The 22,972-nt window shown below is 40.7% G+C and overlaps 1 protein-coding gene across 1 annotated transcript in view; it reads left to right on the forward strand.

Moving 5' to 3' along the window:
- The window catches only part of LAPTM4B (lysosomal protein transmembrane 4 beta), a 57,319-nt gene that overhangs the window by 29,847 nt on the left and 4,500 nt on the right, over nucleotides 1-22,972 (forward strand). Inside the window, exons 5-6 of the mRNA XM_015619876.3 lie at nucleotides 3,365-3,463; nucleotides 8,085-8,180. Coding sequence (XP_015475362.1) covers nucleotides 3,365-3,463; nucleotides 8,085-8,180 — 195 coding nt within the window. The remainder of the gene's footprint in view (nucleotides 1-3,364; nucleotides 3,464-8,084; nucleotides 8,181-22,972) is intronic.

Consider the following 22,972-nt stretch of genomic DNA (forward strand, 5'->3'; position numbering starts at 1 on the left):
AAGAAATTTTGCCTATAAACTAAAGCTTAAAACTGAAATATCCTTTCTGACATTTTTAATGTAATTTTATAATTCCAAAGAAGTACCACTAACTTCATCGCAGAGCTTTACAAACTCTACAGACACATTGCTGTTCTCTTTCAATTTTGTAAGATTTTGATACTTGGAAGATTGTAACTTGGAATGACAATCCACACTGTATTTTAAAGTGGATTTTTTGTGGTCCAAGGGGAAGGAAGACGTGAAAGGTTATACAAGCGGGCTGAGGGAATGAGAAATTGCTTTAGCCTTTGTAACTTTATTTTTCTTGTGCGTTTATACGATACCAATGCAGTAGAAATGCATTTTCCATGCATGTTTTAGAGTCTTTTTAAGTGTCTAATAGAGCTTTGATATGAATAAGCAGTAACCTTTTTTTAAATTAGAAGTGTATCAGGTATATTATTATGCATGCAGCCCTCTCCATATCTGTGACAAGGTTATAAATGACATTTTAATTATGACTTCAGAATGCCATTGCAACACCATTACAACTACCTTTTGTTTGTATAGAAAATGTTGTCAGGTTCTGCTCCTGTATTTCCAGTGATGGGCTGGATTTTTCCCACCCAGATGTATTTCAGTCTCAGCTTCACCAAACCTTGCACAACATTTGACACTGATCTTTTCCCAGAAGTTGCAGCACCGAGCCTGGTGCCTGGAACCTTCCCAGCAGTAGGATTTCAGCTACACTCTTCCCACAGGAGAGCAAACTCCCAAGACAGGAGCAGAATTTCTTGACCCACCTCATATATCCACATCATTTCAGTCAGTGAAGGCCAGTGGTTTGATTCATCTGAATCACTCTTGGTACCTGTTTTCCCTGGGAATTAATGACGTTTGGGAACAGTTGCAGCCATGGGATGTGACCCCACGGCTGCCTAATGGCACCAGTACCACGGTGGTCCCTGTACTGGGTAAGACTGGAGCCAGATGAGATTCATCTTTCCTGCTTCCTTGCCAAAGCTGCAGATTTTATAAACTGGTTTTCCTACAGCACTGAAGGGGTTTGTAGTTGTGACTTAAGATCAGATTGCTCATAGGCTGGCCCAGCCCAGTTAGCAAAAAAAGATATGGTCTATCCATTAGAGAACCCAAAGCTTTGTCTCCCTCACAGGAAGCCTGGAAGCTCCAAAAACTTCTGTTTTCACACCCTGCACCAAGATCTCCCAGGCACCTGTGCATGGGGGTGACCATGGCATGGGTGCAGCACCCAGTGCCTCGCTGGGGCTGCTTTCACTTCTCATCTCGTCAGGACAGGCACTCAGCTGAGCCTGAAGGGGAAAAACCACAGTATTTGCTCCTCATGTGCTCTCCTGGCTTTGCTGAAATATTTGTTGAGACACTGATGCTGATAGAAGGGAAGGCCAGGCACTGCTGAGCAGCACATCCTGCACCAGACCTGACCAGGGCTCATGGCTCCAGCAGATGTTCTGCATTTCAAGGAAGTGGGAACTTTCTTCGTCATTTGCCTGTCCCTCTCTTGCCCCAGTGCAAATCCCTTTTGAGCTGATGCCTAGAAACAGCCCATTAGATTATGGCCACATAATGCAATCATCCAGTCTTTGACCAGTGACTGGTTCCCCAAAACCAGGTTCTTCTTTGGAGAACGAAAGTCATAATAGGAATTTTTTATTACATTCACAAACTATTTTGACTTTTTTTTAATAGTAGATCAGTACTGAAAAAAATAATTTGTATATAGATTTACTGTAACTGTCTTTGACTGACTGGCCTTTCTAATTTCCTAACTTATGGTGTCCCTCCTGCAAGCAGGAGAGCAGGTTGGGGCATTAATACTTAAATTTTATGCATATAAAGTTTTTGTTTAATTTTTCAGTTCATAATTTCTTGGCATATACTGTTGCTTTCTTCATCTCTGGGGAACTACAACCACTATATTTAGAATAACCTTTTGTGGAAAAGAAAAATAGCAGTAACTTATTGAATTATAGCAAGCTAGTTCCCTACAAAAGCTGTACCTCGACAAAGAAGATAACATGATAAAAACTTCAGCCATGGAATTCAGCACAGGAACAGAAACATTGCTGTCAAGAAGCGGAAAATGTGCTTATGTAACATTTATCTGCAAACGGTTACAGCTGCTGTTGATGTTAACCACTCTGAACAGTTCATGGAAGCGCTAAATAAAGAGCTATTCTCAGTAGCAGCTGTCAAAAAAAAAAAAGATAATTTCCTGATGCACTGGGCTGAGTGCTAGAATAAGGGTTATTAAGGGGTTACTCTGGATTTACACCATCACTGCCAAGAATACAGTTATAGCTCGGTCTAGTTAATTGTCCTGACAAGGATGCAGAACTGGCCTGGTTAAGTAATTAGAACTGTAAGGGAAAAGGGAGTTGTGTGGAAGGAACTATTGCATTCAGACATAATGAGCTACTGTTGCAGTGGAGCTATCTTTTGTGGAGAACAGCTCTGTCTATGAACAATGGTTTACTCTGACTGAAACAGGAACTTGTGGCTTGCAATATTTCAGAACTATTTAGAACATTTATTTTAAAGGGCGTGGAGTTTTTAAGCAATAAAAAAATACAGTAAAACATTTTTAGGGGCTGTTTTTCATTCATGGATCCTAAAGTGTTCCACAGCTGTAAATCACTAGAGCCTGTGCTAAGCAGGAAGATTCATTCTGTCACCTCTATTTCATGTGTGCTGTAACAGAAGGGCCTGGGGCACATTTCCACATTTCAACTTGAAATCATGAGGTGGCTCCCCCATAAGACCCGTGACTCCATGGGACACACACTTAGACAGCAGCACTAACAAGTGCTCCTAGAGAAGTAGTCCAAATTTAGTTGAAATAAGATGGAGTAGAATTGACTCAATGTATTTTGAAATGTCATAAAATATCAGGTGAAAGGATTATGCTGTCCAGTTTTTCTGCTTTGATTTTCTGGAAGGAGCTGCCACCAGTTCTTTGGCAACCAGTGCCAGTGTAACGATTACTCAGTATGAGATTTGCTTGCCATTTCCCATGGGTGGGAGATTTCCTGCTGCAGAGCTCTCAGGCTTCTGCTAGTTTGTGTCAGATACAAACCCAGTGTGCGTTAAGAAGAGAGAGCCCACACCACATCCAAAGCAAAAAGCAAATCCCACAGCCCTCCAGGGAACCTTTGGCAGTGGAGTGTTCACCATGCCTGTTGTAGCCACACTCACTGAAACTGGTTGTTGGTGGGGAGAGCTCCCGATTTAGTAAATCACAGAAAGCTTTGTAAGCTGTTAATTATAGAATGCATTAGTTGAATGGCTCTTAAATGACTTGTGAGATTGATTCACAGTGTTTTGCTTATTTTTGCTTATGCAGCCCAGCAATTTTCCCTACAAGGAAGAGATTATGTCTGTGAACCCTACGTGTCTGGTTGTGATTATCCTCCTTTTCATAAGTATCATTTTGGCTTTTAAGGTAAGTGCACTATTGTGTAAAAAGTCCACTTCTGGTCATGGGTGGAGTGTCCCCTGCTGGGAGGTCTGTCTTTAGAAGAGTTCTGGGTAACCACACCCCCAGCAGCCTGATACCTATATGAAACAGGGTTATAGGCATCATGAGAAAATTGTGAAAAATGTCATAGACAAACAAAAGAACATATAGTCCACAATGGGGAAGTGTGATGCTTGTAGGAAGAACTCATTACTTAAGAATCCTTTGAAGCAGTGGATCATCTAGTAGATAAGGGAGGGCCTGTTAATACAGACTTATTGTTTTTTCAGAATGTGTTTGGTAGTGTGTCTCATGAAAATCTTTAAAAACCACCCTAAGATGTATAGGGAGAAGAGAAAAGGTAATGTCACTGACTGTAGCTAGGGAATAAGGATAAATTATCAGTCTTCTCAGCACTGTGACCCATGCAGTTCATTGCTTTCATAAGATATCTGGGAAGGGGAAGGAAATCTAACAGCATTTTTTCGCAATGTCATTCAAAATAGGGAAAATAATTAACCAAGAAATCTGTGCAGGAGAATCTCAAGGATGGACTGACTGAACAAGGAAATGGTAGAGCAACTCAGCGGTGAAAAATTCTAATTAGTGGGCACTGAGGAAGCACACTCTTGTTTTACAAACACTGCATTGGGTCCTGAAGTAAGCATGACCACCTATAAAAGGGGTCTTGTAGCTGTTACAGATAGACCTTTGAAAATATTGGCTTAGCTCAGATTTGGTCAAACAAGTAAGTCAAATGGCTAAGAATATTAAGAAATTAATAGAAAAACCAAAAATGTAAATAGTATAATTTCTTAGCCAGTTTTGATGCCCACCACCTCTAGAAGTATGACTTTCCTTCTGGTGCCCTGTCTCAAAAAGAATTTTGTAGAGCAGCTAAATAAATCCAAGCACTCTGCAGCTTCACAGTATGGCCTCTTCCTTGGCCTTTCTCTTTCTGAAAAGTAGGTAGGAAGAGGTAGCTGCCAGCAGGGCAGCCAAAAGGTGTTCCAGTTCAGTGAGACAGGTTGGTCTTCAGCAAACTGAGTATTAGCAGTGTTCTCCATAATATGCCTATAAGCTACATGTAAAAGGTATTGAGCCCGGAGATGAGACCACTCTGGATGTCCTGGTATCCACAGCAGATAGGAAAGGATAAGAATGGAGCTCTGTGTTCACCCTGAGAGATTTGGTATCTGAAGGGAATTCTTCCTGGCATGGGGAGCCCTGACCTGCAAAACATCACCTGGCATCTGCTACCTTCCTGCAGGGCTGATGGAGCAGCAGCTGGGACCATGAACACAGCCCCAACAGCCAAGCTCTGATCCCCACTCCCAGGAAAGCCACGAGGTTGCCACCTGTTCCACAAAAGTCCTAGCACTGATGATGACAGGATACTTATGGGAGAAGCCTCTCTAAAACAGGGGTCAATAGCTTAAAATTGCGTACCTCAGTGTGTGTGACAGTGAGCCAACAGCTGATGTCCTGGCCCCGTAAGGTGCCGTATAAAGTGTTTGTATATAAAATATATATATTTATGTACATATAAAGTGCAGACCAGTGGTTTGGTTTAATATTATTAATTCTTTCCAATTGCAGCATTTCTTTCAATTTTAAGCAGTTCTTATACAGTCTTTTTATACTCACAAGATACGCATTCTAGGGTTCTGAGAAGATGGATTTAATTGCAGGTTTTGTCAGCACAGCAACTCATTGCTTCTCTTTCTGTAACACCAACATGAGAAATACATGTGGTAAACTGGTCTGCCATTAGCATCCCTTTGAAATCTTTGCATAAATTTCAGTTTGCCTAGAAATCTTACTCTCATTTTCACCACTTACTGAAGCCCATCCCAGTTCTGTAAACAGAAAATTCAAAGCAGCTGGGGAGTCAAATGGGATTCAGTGCAAGCAGCTACTGACCTGAGGAGGCTCTGCTGGGTCTGTGGTGTTCACCCTGCACTTGCTGCCAGCGAGGGGTTACCCAGAGGGCTGCTGCGACCCACATCAGCACAGACTTTCCCTTGCTGTGTTACAAGAAGCAGCACAATACAACAACCTCCAATTTCCACAAAGATGCTGGTCAGGCATCTGATGAGCAGAGGTCTGCATTTCATTATGGTTGTTATGCAGCTTAACAGGTGCAATGCAACTGCAACAGTGAGAGGCAGGGTGACAAAGTTTTGTGGGTTTCACATCCTTAGGGTCTCAAGTAATTTCCCACCATCCAAAGGGGAAGATTGAAAGCTGGTTAGAAGTAGTCATGGTGCCTGTTTCTACATTCAGCCTTCTTACACACTTGTCCTTCCTCGTGGTGGTTGCTTGGGGCTGCCTCTCCCAAAAGGTGACTGCCACCAGTCTAAGCTGTGGTAGGCAGGAGATCCACTAAGGATGGACTAGGCTGAGGGAGTTCAGGCCTTTCATCTGTGGCAAATTTCAAATGTGAACATTGGTCTCCTGAGATAAAAATGAATGTACCTATATACTGTGTGTCCAGTCATGCATTTTAAAGCTCAGCTATTTGAAACTTCAGCCAAGTCTTTCAAGAAAGAGAATTGGTAACTGAATCAGGAGCCCCATTTAACAGTGCAGCAGTATTGGTAGAAAATAATTATTAGGAACGAGCTTACATAAAGTTACAGGTTGAGGAAAACAAGTTTCTATGACTCATGATTTGCAGGTCAGCAGCAATGTCCAAAGCACTTGGACAAGGACGTGCTCTGAGCTGCTGCCACTCTTCACCCTATGTTGGTCAGTGTCTCAGGGCCAATTCCTTGGTGTGTGTGCTGGCTGATGACCTCCCTCATCCAAGGAACAGACCTCACCCTCTGAGAAACAGCCCTTGCATGCAGGAGAGGGGCTGATTAGAGCTAGGGTTCAGAGCTGAGAAAGCTGGAGAGGTTCATTGTGGGGTTTCATACCACATGGAATGGGAACATCAAAAAATAAATCTACTAGCTTCTCCCAGATAGGATTGTATTATCCAAAACAGGGCTCTCCTCACTTTGGATTTTGACAGAAGGAGTATAGAAATAGTTTTGCAAATAGGTAGGGTTAATGTAAAGCGTTTTTTTAAAAAGACAGGCTGTGTCCCCACAGAAGTGTATATATTCAGTCTCTGCTCTGTATTAGCTCTTATGCCTTTCCCAGGCTATAGTATCTGAGCACTGAAAGCTAGTGAACTACTTACTACCACTTGAAATTAACAATGACATTTTACTTAATTCTGGAAAAGATGCAGTTCTCCATGTATGTGCCTTTACTTGTTTCAGTAGCCTGGGGTAGGTTTGCACAGCCCACAGCTTGGTCTGTAGAGCCTGTCTAATCTTCCCTTGGGACTTAGCTCACTCCAGAAGACTTTAGCTCTCCCCATTTCTTGGCCAAAATTGTTGTCAAAGTCTGCAACAGCTGCAAGTCAATCCAGAGTCTGTAAGGTGCTGTGAAAGAAGAGGAAGAAAATTTACCAGATTTTAGCCAGCTCAGACCTGGTGGAAAAAAAACTTCCTGATCTGCAAGCAAGCCATCAGTGAATCATGTGGCACCCTGAAAAACACAGCTCATGTGTGTCAGCTCTGGAGACAGAGGAAGCACAGAGCAGCTCAAAGGGATGAGAGGCTTTTGGAAGGCCATCAGTGCAAGTGAGTCACAAAAGTATGACTCACTCAGTGAGACACACATGTAAATTCAGTGCTGGCAGTATAATCTGCATGTGATAGGTTTGTGGAAGAATTGCTGTGCAGACCTACTAAATAAAAATATAAGTTGGGCACTATCAAAACACAAAGTTCTCCTCATCACCATCATGTGTGTGATTACATGGGTGTCTTGGTTTGAAAGAAAACAAAAGGAAAAACCCTGCCCTCCAACAATGAGAAGCAGAAAGCTCCAGAGAGAACTGCTTTAGTCCTACCAGCTGTGTTACTGACATCCTGCAGATCTGACTCCAGCTCCTCTGCATCTTCCTGCCTCTTATCTTCCAGTCACTTTGCTCATCTCTGCTGCCCAAACTGGAATCTCTCCTGCTCGTGAAGGAGGTGGTGGCTGTGAGCATTTTGCCTAACCAGCTAAAGAAGTGGAGACAGCTAGTTGTTGCACAGGAAGCGGCACTACCCAAGCTCCAAGAACAAAAGCAGTGAAGTTTATGATCTTGCAGTAGGTTTATTGCTGCTATTACAGGAGTTTTTGTTTTATACTGGGAAAAAAACCCCAGTATTTTTAACAATGTTTAAAATGTCAGAAATAACTTCAGATGTCAATAAAAGATTATACTTTGGCAATTTTCTCTAGTCAAGGGAGAATACCAAGACCCCAGTCCATTCCAGTCACATGGAATACATTGATTTAATAAGCCCCCTTTATATATTGAAAGCCACAGTAAGGTCTCCCCAGAACCTTCTCCATTCTAAAGAACCCCAATTCTATCAGAGGAATGATGTTGGATTACTCACAGAGCCCCCAGACATTCTCACAGTCACTGCAGCCGGGGAAGTGACTGTCCCATGCTTCTATCATGCTGATGTTCATATTTATAAAGAATGAAAATCTTACCAGAAAAACATCCATGGTTTATTTTCTGCACAGAATAATAAATCCCTTTTCTTTGCAGGGTTACTTGATAAGCTGTGTGTGGAACTGTTACCGATACATCAATGGCAGGAACAACTCGGATGTGTTGGTGTACATTACCACCAACGACACTGCGGTAAGGATGTGATGGCAAACATTTGTGTAATATTATGCATTTAAAGGCTTTATTTAATATTTCTGACTCTTTAATTGCTTTGACAGTCCTCATCTCTTGGTGATGTTTGGACTTGAAACTCAAGGGACTGGTGTGCAATGGTTGCAAATCATATCTACTGCTAAAATGCTGGTTTTATTTTATGCATATTATCTGTTAAAGAATCTGTGTTAATCATAAACTATGGTTTATCTTGTGGCCCCAGGAATGACCCCCATTCTGAGCTCTCCATCTGTGTGATGATCTGGACAGAGGGGAGACTGATTAGGACTCAAGGATGCCATGGTTTATGCCTGCTGTGAAATTTTGATTTATCTATAGAAACTGTGATTTAGGACACTTAATATCTGGTGTAGTGCTTTACAAACTCACAGAGAGGAGCTAAAAGGCAACAAATTTCAGTGATTTATTTTTCCCAGTGCATGATGTGGTTTGTATGGTAAGGAGGCCAAACAAAACAAAGTTCGACATGAAAGAAATTAATAAACAGATTTTAACCTCAAAGAATGGAAGGCATAGGTTCACTGTATAGTAATTTAGTGCTTACATGCACATGTGCAGGACATGATTGCTAAGCAATGTCTTGCTTTCTGCAGAAGGCACTGGAAAAGAGCCAGTTTTTGAGAAGAGCTCGGTTTGCAGAGGTCACCCACGGGCTTGTATGACAAGGCTCTTTACACCATTTACATAACAGAATGACAGCAGCACAAACTTGGTCCTCTGGATCAGCTAGGTAAAATCCCAGGATTGCCTCCTCAGGTTTTCCTGATTGTGGGTGGTCTCCATGCACTGAGGTATTAGACTGTCAGCTATAATCCTTTGGAATGAATGACTCCTGTGCAGCCGCGAGGGCTTAGAAAGTGTCACTACTTTTACATGAAAGATGTAACTTTTGCACAGTTGTTTGTCCTCTATACCTGAAGCTTTAAGAAAAACATAAGAAGTTTTACAGACCACAATCACAGCTGGCAACCAGGACATTTAAGTATAAAAACATGGATTTATTGAGAGCTAAGAAGTATTACTATTTTCTTTACTGGAACCTACTATGAATAAAGCCAGGAATTTTATATGGAATAATTTTGATAACTCTTTTGTTCAGCCTGTAGGTAGTTGTAACTCAGCTTCAAACATTTTTAACTCTACAGCCCTCAGAGCCAGCAGGCTCAGCAGGGGGAGAGTGTCAGCTGGATAATCTGGGAAATTAAACTTACTTTTTAAAAGTTACATTAAAACTGCTTCACTGCTGCCTTCATAAAACAAAAGACTGTTTTTTAGAGATGCCTGGCTACCAGAGCTCTTCTTGGTACTTTTGTATTTGGTAACTACCAAATGTTTCTGTGAGAAAAGGAAGCCCTTTTATCCCATTCACAGATGACATTGTTGGACTGAGCTTTTAATTTAACTTTGTTTTTCTCTCTCTTACAAGACATCTAAAGCAAAAGCAGGTTGTGAGAAAGGTTGTGCATTCCTAGCTAGGGCTCTTCTTCCAATTCTCATTGGACTCCTCTTCTTTCCCCAGTATTTGCAGTTCTTTAATTTTAATAAGGTGAGAATCTGTTCTTGTCAGGTATGAGGCATCTTTAAAGGAAGTTCAGTAAGATGACATTAAATGAGAAAGAGCTGTTTGGGAATTTATTAGCTAACAAGAACAAAAAAATTCTCAAAAAATTCCCGTTTGTGGGTACAGAAAGGGTCAGGAGCAAAGTTGCAGGCACCCACCAGCACAGTGTGCTCAGTGTTGTGATGGAGGAGCTGATGTGCTCCTGAGCAGCCTCTTCCTGTCTTCTGCTCTTTGCTGGGCTTCAGAAGCAACAATGGTATGTGGGGTTAAATCCCCATCATTCTTCACTGTGAGACAGAAGATAGCTCTTCCCTCCCTTCAGCCCCTGAAATCACAGACTTGAGAAGATTGTCTTTTTCTTATTGTATACATTGTGAAACATATACAAACCCCTCCCCTCCACATGACTAAAAAAATGTTGGTGCAGCACTGTTGGTTTAAAATGGTTTCAAAATGAAGCGTGGAAGAATAGAGCTTTGAAGGCTAAATAATGAGGACCTCTGAGAGTTTGGAACTCTTGAGGAAACCTTAAAAAACTTTGAAATGCTGTGATAGGTCACTACAGTCAGTTGAATTGTATAATATTATCCCATCATTCAAGGATACTTTTGTACTGAAATGATAGTTTTTCATTTTTATGGATGCTGGGAAACTTCTTTCAGCAGGGCTTCCTCATACCAATATGCCTTTAAATCATGAGCTACAAATTTCTTAAAAAATATGAGTCAATCTATGCCCTCTTCTCTGAAATAAATGTGTCATTTTTAGAATCAAACCAACAGAGCTGCAGGTCATACCTGCAGGGTATGTTCTGGTCTTCAGGGATGTTTATTGATATGTACTTGTCATCAGCATTAGCTAAAAGAATCTGTACAAATGGAAGTAAAAATCTATTTTCAATTCTATTTTAAATATGAGACTATAATAATATAATAATAATATATAATACGCCATATATTATATAATATAGAAATAATAATAATAGTAGTAGTAGTAGTAATAATAATATATACTGAGGTATAATTGCTACAGTTTAGAGTAAAAAATTTAAGTATTATGGAATCATAGAGTCACAGAATGATTTGGGTTGGGAGGGACCTTCAAGATCAGTTACTTCCAACCGCTCTGCCATGGGCAGGGGAACCTTCCACTAGACCAGGCAGCTCAGAGTCTCATCCAACCTGGCCTGGAACACTTCTGGGAATGGGCCATTCACAGCTTCTATGGGAAACATGCTCCAGTGTTTCAGCACCCTCACAATAAAGAATTTCTTCCTAATGTCTAATTTACACCTGCTCTCAGTTTAAAGCCATTCCCCCCAGTTCTATCACTACATGCTCTCATGAAAAGTTCCACTCCAGCTTTCTCATAGACCCCCTTTAGATACTGGAAGGTGCTATAAGGTTTCCTTGGAGCCTCCTTTACTCCATTTTTGTGGGCCTCCTCTGGACTGGCTCCCAACAGATCCATGTCCTACTTATGATGAGTCTCCCAGAGCTGGATGCTTCCCTGTTTATAGAAGGATTTTTAATGAAAATGCAGCCTGTAGTCTGAATTTCTTCATGCTACCCATTTGCTCTGTTCTCAGCACAGAAATTTCCAGTTCCCCTGGTCAAACTGGTTCTTATAAATAATACTCATGGATCTGATCTGTAACTAACCTTTTATCAGCTACCAGATAATCTGATTTTTGTCACTCAGTGTAAGTGGTTTAAGCCATCCTTTTTGCAAGTGTGCCATCTGGAACAAACATGCCTCCTCCCACTGCAGGCTGAGAATGGGATATTCCTGCTGCCCATTAGGTGAGAGATCCTCCTTCTGTGACCTTTGATCAAAATTTGACACCACATGAATATGCCTGGCTTGGCTCCATCAACAGACTGTGTTATGACATGGGGGGACCAGCTGATGCTGGGCAGGGAAAAGGCCTGGACGCCAGGCAGGGGAAGATGTGACACTCTCATGCTCCTGAGGACCTGAGAATCCAGCTGTGTACATTAGACACAGCAGAGTCTCTTGTGAATACGGATCTCCCTCCTCCTAAGTGTTTTTTTTTTTCCTCTCAGTTTCTGGAGGTGTCTGTAGGAGGTTTTGGCATGGCAGTAAGGTGGCTCCCCTGCAGTAATCTGAGGATTGCTTGTCCCACTTACCCAACCCATAGTAACCCGAGGATTGTTCTTTCCACTTTCCCAGTTTGGGATTGCTTTTTCCTGCCAGCTTCTCAAATGCACCATGGATGAAGGTTAAATTTCCACACAAATTTTAACTGTCACAATAGTACCATGGAAATGTTCATCCAGTTTGGAAAAATTGTCAGTGTACAGGTGCAAAAGATAACCCAAAATTAGACATTTGTTCTCTGGAGCAGTAGCAACTCTATCATGCTCTTGGACAGCCAGAGGATTTCAGTCTGTTTATTTTTAACTGTCACTGAAGCCAATCAATGGAAGTTTCATCTCCGGTCATGCTGCCAGTGGGGATAAAATGTAAAGCCGTAAATCTCTCTTCAAAGTGGGATTTAGATCTTTATGTGCTTTATAAAATCACTTCAATAGATTTTATCTTACATACACTTATTCACAATGGTAAATAAGTTACTTTTTAATTTTAAATGCAGATATATTCCCTCTGTGGACATGACCTCAGCTAAGTGGCCTGTAATTAATTGGTCAACACTTTTGATTGCTTTCCCTGTCTCAGAGCAATAGGAGACCCATTTGAGAAGTGCAGAGTAGATCTTTCATTCCTGCTGGATGATTTCTCTAAACAGAGGAAGAATATTCTTAGGTAGAATTTTGGAAGAGCCATTCTTTGTATTATTGTGTTATTAATTTGGTGATTAATTTGGCTATGGACAGAGAGCAGAATCATCAGATTCATGCCAGTTAAAGAGACTGAAGCTTGAGACAGATCCCAGAGACAGATAAACCATAGCAAGAGCTCTTATTTCTGGTAGGTGCTTTGGAACCTGTGGTTTCCAACTGCTGAGCCAGATTTGGGATGCCATGTGTCAGAGTAGAAGACAGCTCAGAGAAAAATTCTGCTTTAAAGATGTTTTCCATAAAAATCCTACAAAGTTGTCAGTGCTCACCAGGTCTTGTGTGGCAGTTTGTGTGCAAAGCTGTTACTGGGCCACTAGATCACAAATGTCCTTTTGCAGTGAATAGTAACCAGGGACATATTTTACAATGAGCTGACACCACAAATGGATATCCCTGGCATGACTCACTCTCTGAGTCCTTTCAGGGCCTCCAGTAGAGTCCAGGCAGAGGACCCCTGACCTTCCTTTTTGGAAACTGTCTGATAAAACCTGCAAGATGAAAAGCAGGTAAAGCAGGACATAGAGAAGAGGAAGAAGAATCAGGGACAAGAAAGAAAGGATATAAGTAGAGCTACCCAGTGCAATAAGTAAAGGGGATGGTTCATTAGCAATCACATGCAATAGTCCATGTGACCTAGAAATGTGGTTTAAATGCATGGAGCTGTCTTTCTTCAGAATTGCACTTTGTAAACATAACAATAAAAGCAATTTCTTTAATGAGAGAATCTTCAAAGGGCTCAAGATCCACATGGATGCAACCATTCACATCTTGGTAGTATGTATGTGCCACATGTGCAGTTTTTCCTCTTCTCTTTGGTTCTGAGTTGCAGAAAAGTATCATGACAGTCTGCATCTGCCAAGAAACAGCTATTCAGCTGCTCCAGCATTTCATATTCTGCTTGCAGTGAAGTTCCATGCTTTGTCAGCTGCCCTTTAATCTTAGTGAAGAGATTGTTCCTTCTTATTTATTTTTTTTGTTTAACTTTCCATCTTATCATCTATACTCAGCTCTTGCTTCCACTTTCAGCACTTCCAGCATTCCCTGTGGTCTGAATTACTTCATGCAGCCCGTTTGTTCTGTTGCTTAGTGCTATAGGCTAATTGCACTTTTTGTTATGGGTCTCACCTATTATTAGGTAGCTGCTGTCAGAAGTCAGCTGTAATGTTTGGAATGGACTATTAACAGTGTCAGTTTGGGGCAAATACGTGCTTAAGTTTAAAAATAAGATTTCCAAAGTGCTTTCATTTGTCATGACAGTCATAAATTTACCTGTGAGATAAATTACAAGATGAAAATATACATGTTTATCTATTTTCCTAAGTAGATTGTAAATCTGTATTTATTTGCAGGTGATATATTGGAATTTGGAGCTAATACGTGGCAATTTGTAAGAGATTTATGATAAAATAGACAAATCTGTTCTCAGTGTTCATAATTAGATTGAAAAGAAGACATGAAATGGGGATGTGTAATTTAAATCTTCCAGATCTTTTTGAGTTCACCAATTGTGTATGTTGCAATGTAGAAAATAACCCCAGTGTTTATAAATTTGCAGTGTTTTTATTTCTTTAGTGATTTTTATCCTAATGGGATTGATTCACTACCATCTGACAGCCGCTGCTTTCTGGGCTTCAGAACACAAGTCAAAGTCTTCAGTGTAATTCCAAGGATACATATCAATGCAGTGAAAATCAGTGACAACTTAAATCCCTGCTGCCAAGGATGTATGGGTGTTAAGCTGAGCTGTGTGAATTTTCCAGGTCAGGCTCAAGTCACAGCTACACTGTGCTGCTGTGGATGGAGGAGGTGAGAATTCGCTCAGGCAGGTGTTGCTCAAGCAGGGAGTTGCAGCAGGGTGTGAGAGGCAGAATTCCAGCAGCAATGAGCCATGCTGGGGCTTTATAGCCCTAGAGTTGGCCTTTGCAGGAGCCCTGCCCTGCTGCAGAGCTGCTCCCCCAGGGGTGGTCCTGCTGCAGCTCCAGCACTACCTCATCTGCTGTCACCTCATCACATCCTCCTGCACAGCGCAGCACCGCCCTGGCCTTCCTCAGGCAGAGGAGGAACTCCTCACACATCCCAGTCCCTCCCTCCCCAAGCCTCTCTGACAAAGCTTTCCCAACCCCACAAGCCGTGCAGATGCTGAGGAAGCATCAGCTGCCCGGGGGAGCAGGGACAGCTGGTGGCTCAGCGGGTGGCTCTGCTCTCTCAGACATCCCCTGGAGGCCACCTTGGCTCCCTACCAGGGAGGAGCACCCGAGTTTGGCAGTGCTCAAGTGGCCTATCTTTCTGTGGTTGTTAATGGTTTCAGTTAATTAATGGACTTTAAGTCTCATTTCGTTTCACTTTTAGTGGTTCCCTCAGAGCAATTTGTGCTCTTCCCAAGCATCCCCTGGGACTCTTTTTGGACACGGGACTGTCCAGTGTGGTCTGTTCCAAGCTGCACAGCACTTGTGGGTTTGGTCCTCTGTCTTATGAGCAGTGAGGAAAGCAAGGTCTGTTTTAAATTAACTCTGGGACAGACACTGAACTTCTGAAAGAGCAAGGTTGAGTGGGTATTCATCTACCAAATTTAGAAGATCTGCACAAGTTTGGGGGAAGTTTCTGGCTGACAGGTGCTTTACAGTTGTGATTTACTAACAGTAATAGATTTTTTTATACAGACAGAAGCCTTTCCAGCAGCATCTGTACTGTAAGCATGGCTGTGATAACCACACTCTTGAGAGATAATCAGTCCTGTTAAACAATTTGGGTGTCCCATGTGAGCTATACCCAGCTTTCTGTCTTGTTAACACTTGAGTGGAATACACGATGTAATTGTAAAAGATAAGGTTAGAAAGAGATGTAGTTTAGTAATTAAAAAGTCCACTGAAAGAGTAGTGCCCTCTCAGTTTTCTGCACTCTAGACATCAACCATTTGTTACACAGAGTAAAAGTATGCTTCAGTGACTTCAGTACTAATGACTTGTAGATGAATATACCCCAAGAAAGCATCCAGAAAATGCTAGTTTTGAAAAATAAATAAGGAAAATTTGAAAAAAATAATGCTGTTCTGCCTGTACAAAATCAGGATGCAGAGTCAGGGATGCAGCAGTATGAGGCTTACAAAGTGTAGGAAAGATGTCTGTGACCTGAAGAGAGCTGTTGCTCCATGCTTCTGAATAGAGAGAGTAATTACACCATTATTCTGGATGACTTTTATGAGGCTGCACATGATGAAACAAGACCATAGCTTCCTCAGTTGCATTTTCTTCTCACACAAGGGCAACCACAATCTGTCCCTAAATATTGTTGTACCCTAGAAATATATACATTTATTCATCTATCTGGAGTGCTGAAAACATTGTGCTGCTTCATTACAGAATTTTATAAACTCATGTAGTTTCCTAAATAGTGTCTTGGAGAACTGGTGGCTTGGAATAAACAAACAGTTTTGCCAAAGAAAAACAAGCCATACCAGCTCTAACTTTGCACAGATGATTTTGGAGCATTGAATCCTACTTCTTTGCTAAATGGCATTATAAATTATCTCGGGGCTATTCTGCTTCCAGTTACTCCATCTGTAATTGTTCTAGTGTGGTTTCTAAAGGAAATGCATACATATAAACATGAAAATACTTCCTGTCCACGTTGAAAGAAAGATTTCTTGGGATTTATTTGAAAGACAACATATAATGAAATCCGTAAATAGTAATTAACTAGCACTCTTTGGACAGATTTTTCAAGCAAAAACATCCAAATGAAACCATGACAGCATCTGTGTATGATGCAAAATCAAACATTTCTCATTTAATATTAAATAAGATTTGACTCAGATATGAAGCTTTGGTTTCGGCCCTATACCCTGGGCTCTTTTTATCTGGGGACAGGGAGGAAGAAAAAATGGGAACATTTTTTTTAGACATTGCTCTGTTACTTCTCAGAAACATTTTCTTTGACTGGACTCATTTGACCAAAGCATCCCTTTGCATTGTAAACAAGCACATTTGAAGCAGGTATTTATAAGCTTGTACATACAAGAATTGCTTCTAAAGGGCAGTTGATCTCATCTGGAAGATCATCTGACCCAGGTCAGGTGGGTGAAAGTGCCTGCCACTTTCCTGAGCATGAATGTAGGTCAGCTACCTCTCCAGCACCTTTCACACACCTGGTCTTGGAGCTCTCTTCAGCCTGGACCCCAAACTGTCAAGTGGGTTTCTTAGTATGAACAAAGTAAGTGGGGACTGCACTGCAGAGGAGCAAGGATCTTTAGTGAGATGAAAGAGGGAAGAACAAGAAAGGACCTAATAGAAGTCTTTAAAGTCATGCATGACTTAGAAAAGAGCTAGGGGACACTCAGTGAAAAAGCTTTCATAATAAACCAAAGGTATTTCTTCATGGAACACCTAGATGAACTGTGGGACTGCTTGCCAAGGGGTATTGCTGTGCTAGACACCAGCATGGATTCAAATACAGGCTAGAAAAATCAGTGGAATAAAAAATCCTTTAATGACCAGTAGCCCAACAAGTCCTTGACAATCAAATTTCTGACAGTTTAGAGAATATTCTGGGCAAGTTGTAACTATATGTGCTTACAGTGCTCTTTCTAAATTACTTTTCATTATTCTGTCTTGCACTCCTGTTTCTTTATCATCCACTATTTATTACTGTGATCTGGATGGACCTTTTAACTTATCCAGGAGAGCTGTTCCTACATGCAAGTTCTTAACTTCAGCATAATGAAAGCTAGTCCCTTAATTCTGCCTCCAGTTCTTGCCTTGTATTCAACATCAGACTGCATTTCACCACAGAATTATTATTATTCCTCTTTACTACTGGAAAAAAGGCTCTCTCTTCTCCTGAAGGCTGTCAGCCTTTTCATACAGTCTATGTAAAATGTGAATTCATGTTAAGGGATTAATAAAATTAATCCACTGAATTCTCAGTGGTTTTAGCTTTAATACTTCTTGTTTCTCCCACTGGTAAGTGCTGTGTGCAGTTTTGGGCATCACAATACAAGAAAGATATAAAGCTATTAGAGTGTCCAAAGGAGAGCCACAAGCAGGTGAAGGGTTTGGAGGGGAAGCCATATGAGAAATGGCTGAGGTCACTTGCTCTGTTCAGCCTGGAGGAGAGAAGACTGAGGGGAGAGCTCATAGTGGTTTACAGCTTGCTCACAAGGGGAAATGTAGTGACAGACATTGTAGTGGCAACCCCTTCTCTCTGGTGACCAGTGGGAATGGCCTGAAATTGTGTCAGGGGAGGTTTAGGTTGGATATCAGGAAAAGGTTCCTCACCCAGAGGGTGGCTGAGCATTGGAATGGGCTCCCCAGGTATGTGATCACAGCATCAGCCTGACAGAGCTCAAGAAGAATTTGGACAATGCTCTAAAGCACATGGTGTGACTCTTGGGAATGGTCCTGTGCAGGGCCAGGAGCTGGGCTTCAATGATCCTTGTGGGTCCCTTCCAACTCAGGATATTCTATGATTCTATGAACTATTGGAAACTCATTATAGAAAAAAAACATATTTCTTCAGACACTCTTGATAAATGCTACTTCTTTTCTCCCTACTCAGAGAAACGTTAAAAACTTTTGAAGGTCAGCCAAAATAAAATCAGTATATTTAGTAGCTTCTAGTAAATTTTGTACAGGAAATAAAACAAGTACTACATTAATAGGCTTATTTACTTTCAAATAAAATATGAAATTGATAAAATAATCAGTGATTTTACATATAGTCCAGAGCTCATTGTCACACCAAGTAATAAAAGGAAATAGCTGGCACTTTGTGGCTCAAGTCTCCAAAACAGAGAAGAATTGAGAAGAATTGAGAAGATCTGGATTTCAGAAATCTTAAAGAAAAAAATATACCTAATTTCACATTTTCTTCTGTAGTTTCAGACTGCTCAGAAAAAAACCAAACCCATTGTCAAACTTGACAGGGAGACATTGCAAAGAGAGAATCATTCTAAGCCTTTCCCTGCCTACAGAGTGAAGCAATCAGCTGGCTAAAGCATGTGTATGCACATGGACATCTTCTGTTTTCCCCAGGTGATCTTCATAACATCTGTGTAGTCAAGAGCCCAAGAGTACATTTGGGACTATCTTGAGTGGGACAGGTGGTCTCGATGGCAGCCTTCCCTCTAGAGCTGTTTGTGAGCTGGCTGCTGCTTCACTGCAGCTGAACATGCTTTAGGTTGCAGTTAATGGCTCCTCAAAGCACCACAGCTGGGGGAGGAAATTCCACTCCTCTTGGCTGAGTGAATGACAGGATGGAAGGGAAGTAAACATGAAATTAGTAAATGTGATTGCATACCATTAAACCCTCTCCAAAGCACACAATGGTGTCAGATTGGTGCAAGTTGGTTGTTGGTCATGGCTGGAATCACTGACATTAAATGAACAGAGCAGAGGACTGGTGTAATTAGATATGTGCCACTTAAAACCTCTTCTTTCAGTTCAGTTGCCTCTTTTCCTGATGGACCAGTCTTGTGCTATATTGAGGACAGAGCATACCCTGCTTTAGGAACAGCGTGCAGTGGTTGCATTTCAGCTCAGTATTCAACACTGACTCTGGCATATTTTTCCCATCAAACACTATTCACCTTGTGTTTACTCTCCTTGTTTTAATAAACAGGGAATACAGCTTGAGCCCACTGACACTATGTATTTGACCTGTGTGGAACAAAGGGCTCCTTTTTCACTCTTCTTTTCCTCCCCACATATTCACATTAGCCTCCCCTAAGGTTTTGGGTGTCTAAAATGTAAAGGTCACTTCTGCAGAAAAATTATGTGCAGTACATACAGAACTGTGGTAAGCTTGGGATAAACATTTCCAGGCATAGGCTGAAATTTCTGCAAATACATATTTAGTTTGTAAATATTTCCACAATTTAGCACCTGTCTTATATAGTCATATGCAAATGACATCCAAGAGAATTTTGATTCTCTCCAATGTTTCAAAGATTGCTGTTTTACAAATGTAAGATTCTCCTAAGGAAAAGTCCAAATGGTAGCAACAGGACCAGGATTAAATTGCAGTACTAATGGCCCTAATTCCACACAACTATTTATTGTCACCTGTCCCTGTCACCTGTGTGATGTAACCTGAAGTCCTTCAGCATAAAGCAAAGGTGTTTTTACTGAAAAGTTGAAGTTTGAGAAAACATCACAAACGCTCATTATAACCATCAATACTTATCACAGACCTTTTTAATCACTATCTTTTTTTGACATTAAAGTTCAAGAAGGTGTTGGATAAAAGTATATTAGAGTTTTTGTTTCTAACAAGACTTCAACAAGGATTTTTGTCATGGCAACTCCCAAATGTTTCATACAGCCGCCAAACAGAATTCTGTTCAAACTCAAAGCTGTTGTGTGGCAACTGTACCATTCTGTCCAGTGGAGAATACAAATTGCTGTTGGAAAAAGCAATCCAAAGCTCTCTGGAGACACAAAGATTTCTGTTGATTCCAGTGAGGTTTGGGTGAGAATGCAGAAATAATCATTTGATAAAAATGTTACTTTACTCATAGGGAACCGAGCACATTTTCTCCTTTAGAAAGAGGAGATCTAAGAGCTTCAAACAGGAATCACTGCAGCAATATGGAAAAACTTGTACATGTGCTGAAGAAAGAAAATTTTCTCCTGGAAGTTTAAGTAAATGTGAAATCAGCTGCAAATATACAGAGTGATTATTAAAATAATGCAATATGCCCCCAAAAGCAGTGAAACAAAGAAACAGACAAAATGCTGTTGGGACAAGATTAGCTACAAACTGTTTGAATATACAAGTATTTACCTCTGTTTCTTCTCAGATAGATTTCTAAGCAATGCCTTAAAAGACATTCTTCAAAACCAGATTAACCAGGATGTAAAAAATATGAAATGACATTTGCTTATATTAACTGAATATGTTATAGCCATTGGCAAACTTGTTTGGCAATTATTTCTTTCAGAGAAGGTCATCCTGTATCATGTGCTTTATAATAGAGATGCTTACGTAATACAATTAACCAAACCACTCAGATGACACCAGCTAAGTCAGGAACAGGATTTCTTATGGGTCAGTTATGGATTACTTCTGCATATTATACAAGATTGCTTATCACAAAATGCTTACATGCTATTGGGAACAAAGCCCTGCACTCAGCACTCCCTGTCCCACCTGAGCGTAGGGCTACATAGCCCCAGCTTCCCTTCCCCTTCCCCTTCCCCTTCCCCTTCCCTTTTTTGGTGATATTTTTATACTTTCATAGAAAAGAACCAAAATGGCCACATGCCTCCTTTCTGCTGCAATTAAATTGTTTTAATTTAAGTCTCTGTTATATTTACACTGGACATTCAGTAGAATTTCTCTCTGATTCACCCCAAAGGATTTATTAACAGGAGCCTCAGTCACCCCACCTAGGTCATTACAAAGCCTCCAGAAGCCACTTTGGAAAAGTCACTGGATAAATCCTAAGGCATATGGATCTCTATAGGAACATTCAAAGTATGTGGGGTATGAACTGGGGAGGCTGCTAAAAAGGTTCAGAAGTTTCACAAGAAAATATTTACACTAGAAGGCTAAAGCACATTTGCTAAGTGTTTTTAAAGTTTAGGGTCACCTTTTTACTGGCAATGTTTTTTGTTTGAACAGTTCAATCAGTGATGACGTTACAGGCTTACTTCCCACACATTTTCTTGTTTCAATATTTAAATATCCTGATCTTTCATTCCCTAACATGAACAAAATAGTAATAGAAAATAATCAGTGTAGAAGGAGCAGAATTCAAAATTACTACCTTTGACCAGCAGTGTTAGAGTTAAATGAAATAAAATATGCACAGAATATTAAACAAAGGTTAAGGTGAATAAATTTAATGGACAAGAAATGGAAGAAAACACTCAGTTTGGTGAATGCATAGCACCAGCTGGGACACCAAGTGCTTCACATCATTCATAAAAAATGCCCTTAAAAATAATTTAACTTTTACTTTCTGTCAATGTGGTTTTGTTACTGTTACTTAATCATCTGTCAGTTCTAAGTCTGAATAGTCATTCTTCAGCTTCCATGACAGTTTGAATAATTCTTCAGCCAATTCTAATTACAAATCCTGCAATTCTGCCTCTGTAAGAGTATATTTTTTACAAAAACAGAGTTTCAGGCCCTTGTTTTCCCTTAATATTTTCCCCATCTTTCCTCAATTAAATCTATTTTGGCAAAAGGGTGAACTATGATAAAACCTGAATTATTTCAGCTTTTAACTGCTAACTGTTAAAATGGCCAACATATTACATGAAAAGATAATTTCATTAGAATTTTAATCACTGAATTTATACCAAAGTAGCTGAGATGAAAATCTGGATCACAGTAGTTTTCTGGAGTAGTTTCTTGTGTTAATCTTAAATTTCAGCGTAGCTAATGGAACCAGATAAGTGCCTTGAGCATAGACCAACATAGATATTCAGGCAGTACATTAAGCTCTCCAGAGAGATAAAATGGAAGCCACTCACCAAGCCAAAGGGTGAATTCAGAAGCTGGAAAAATAGAAACTCACTAGTCAGTCTTATCTAGTAATCTAATTAGAATAGATACAGTCTACATTAATTGACAAAACACAAAAAATTTGTGCATATTTTAGGTACATGGTACCCCAAGGCAGAATCTCCACTCAGACAACTGATGCATTTTGATTCCCAGGCATTACATTTTTGCATTTCTTTGTTTCTTTGTTGTGAATTGGAAAAAATGTATGTTAGTTGCCTGAATGCTGTGGGATTAATGTTTGCAGAGTGTTTGAGATTGTCACTCACAAGTTACTATAAAAATCAAGAAGGACACCCATTTTTTGGCACTCAGTGATCCCTATGTGTAGACATTCTGGCTTTTTTTCAGTAGACCAGCAAGCGAGTTTGGAAGATTAGACAGGTGCAGAGTTCAGTCCTAGCTTGTGGATCCAGTGACAAGATTTGACTGTTGTAATTTCGATGTCTGTAGTTGAAATAATGGTTACAGTTTTGTTCTATTGAGGGTGAGGGCCCACAAAACAAAAAGTTCATCAGGTTATGTACCTTCCAGTTAGCAGAGGAACACCCAAATGCCTTCCAGGGAGGGGAATCTTTTTGTCTGATGCAACACTACAGAGCACTCAGAGTTTTCCAATGGAGAGTTCCCGAAAAGAGTCAAGGTGTTTGGGGTCCTTGGTGGTCCACAGTCCTCTCTAGGAATATGACCACTGTTTGACCCTTCTTCTGTACTTATGCTGTATGTTGTGTGGTCACCACAGAACAGGAAAATTGGCTCCAGAAAGGGACTGCCCTACCTTTGTACAGTCCCACGTTTCCAGCAATGTTCTGTTCCGACTTGCCCAATTGAATGGTCATTAGTGTTTGAGGCATAGCAAT

Source organism: Parus major, chromosome 2 (genome assembly GCF_001522545.3).
Source record: "Parus major isolate Abel chromosome 2, Parus_major1.1, whole genome shotgun sequence".
In the NCBI taxonomy this organism is placed as follows: Eukaryota; Metazoa; Chordata; class Aves; order Passeriformes; family Paridae; genus Parus; species Parus major.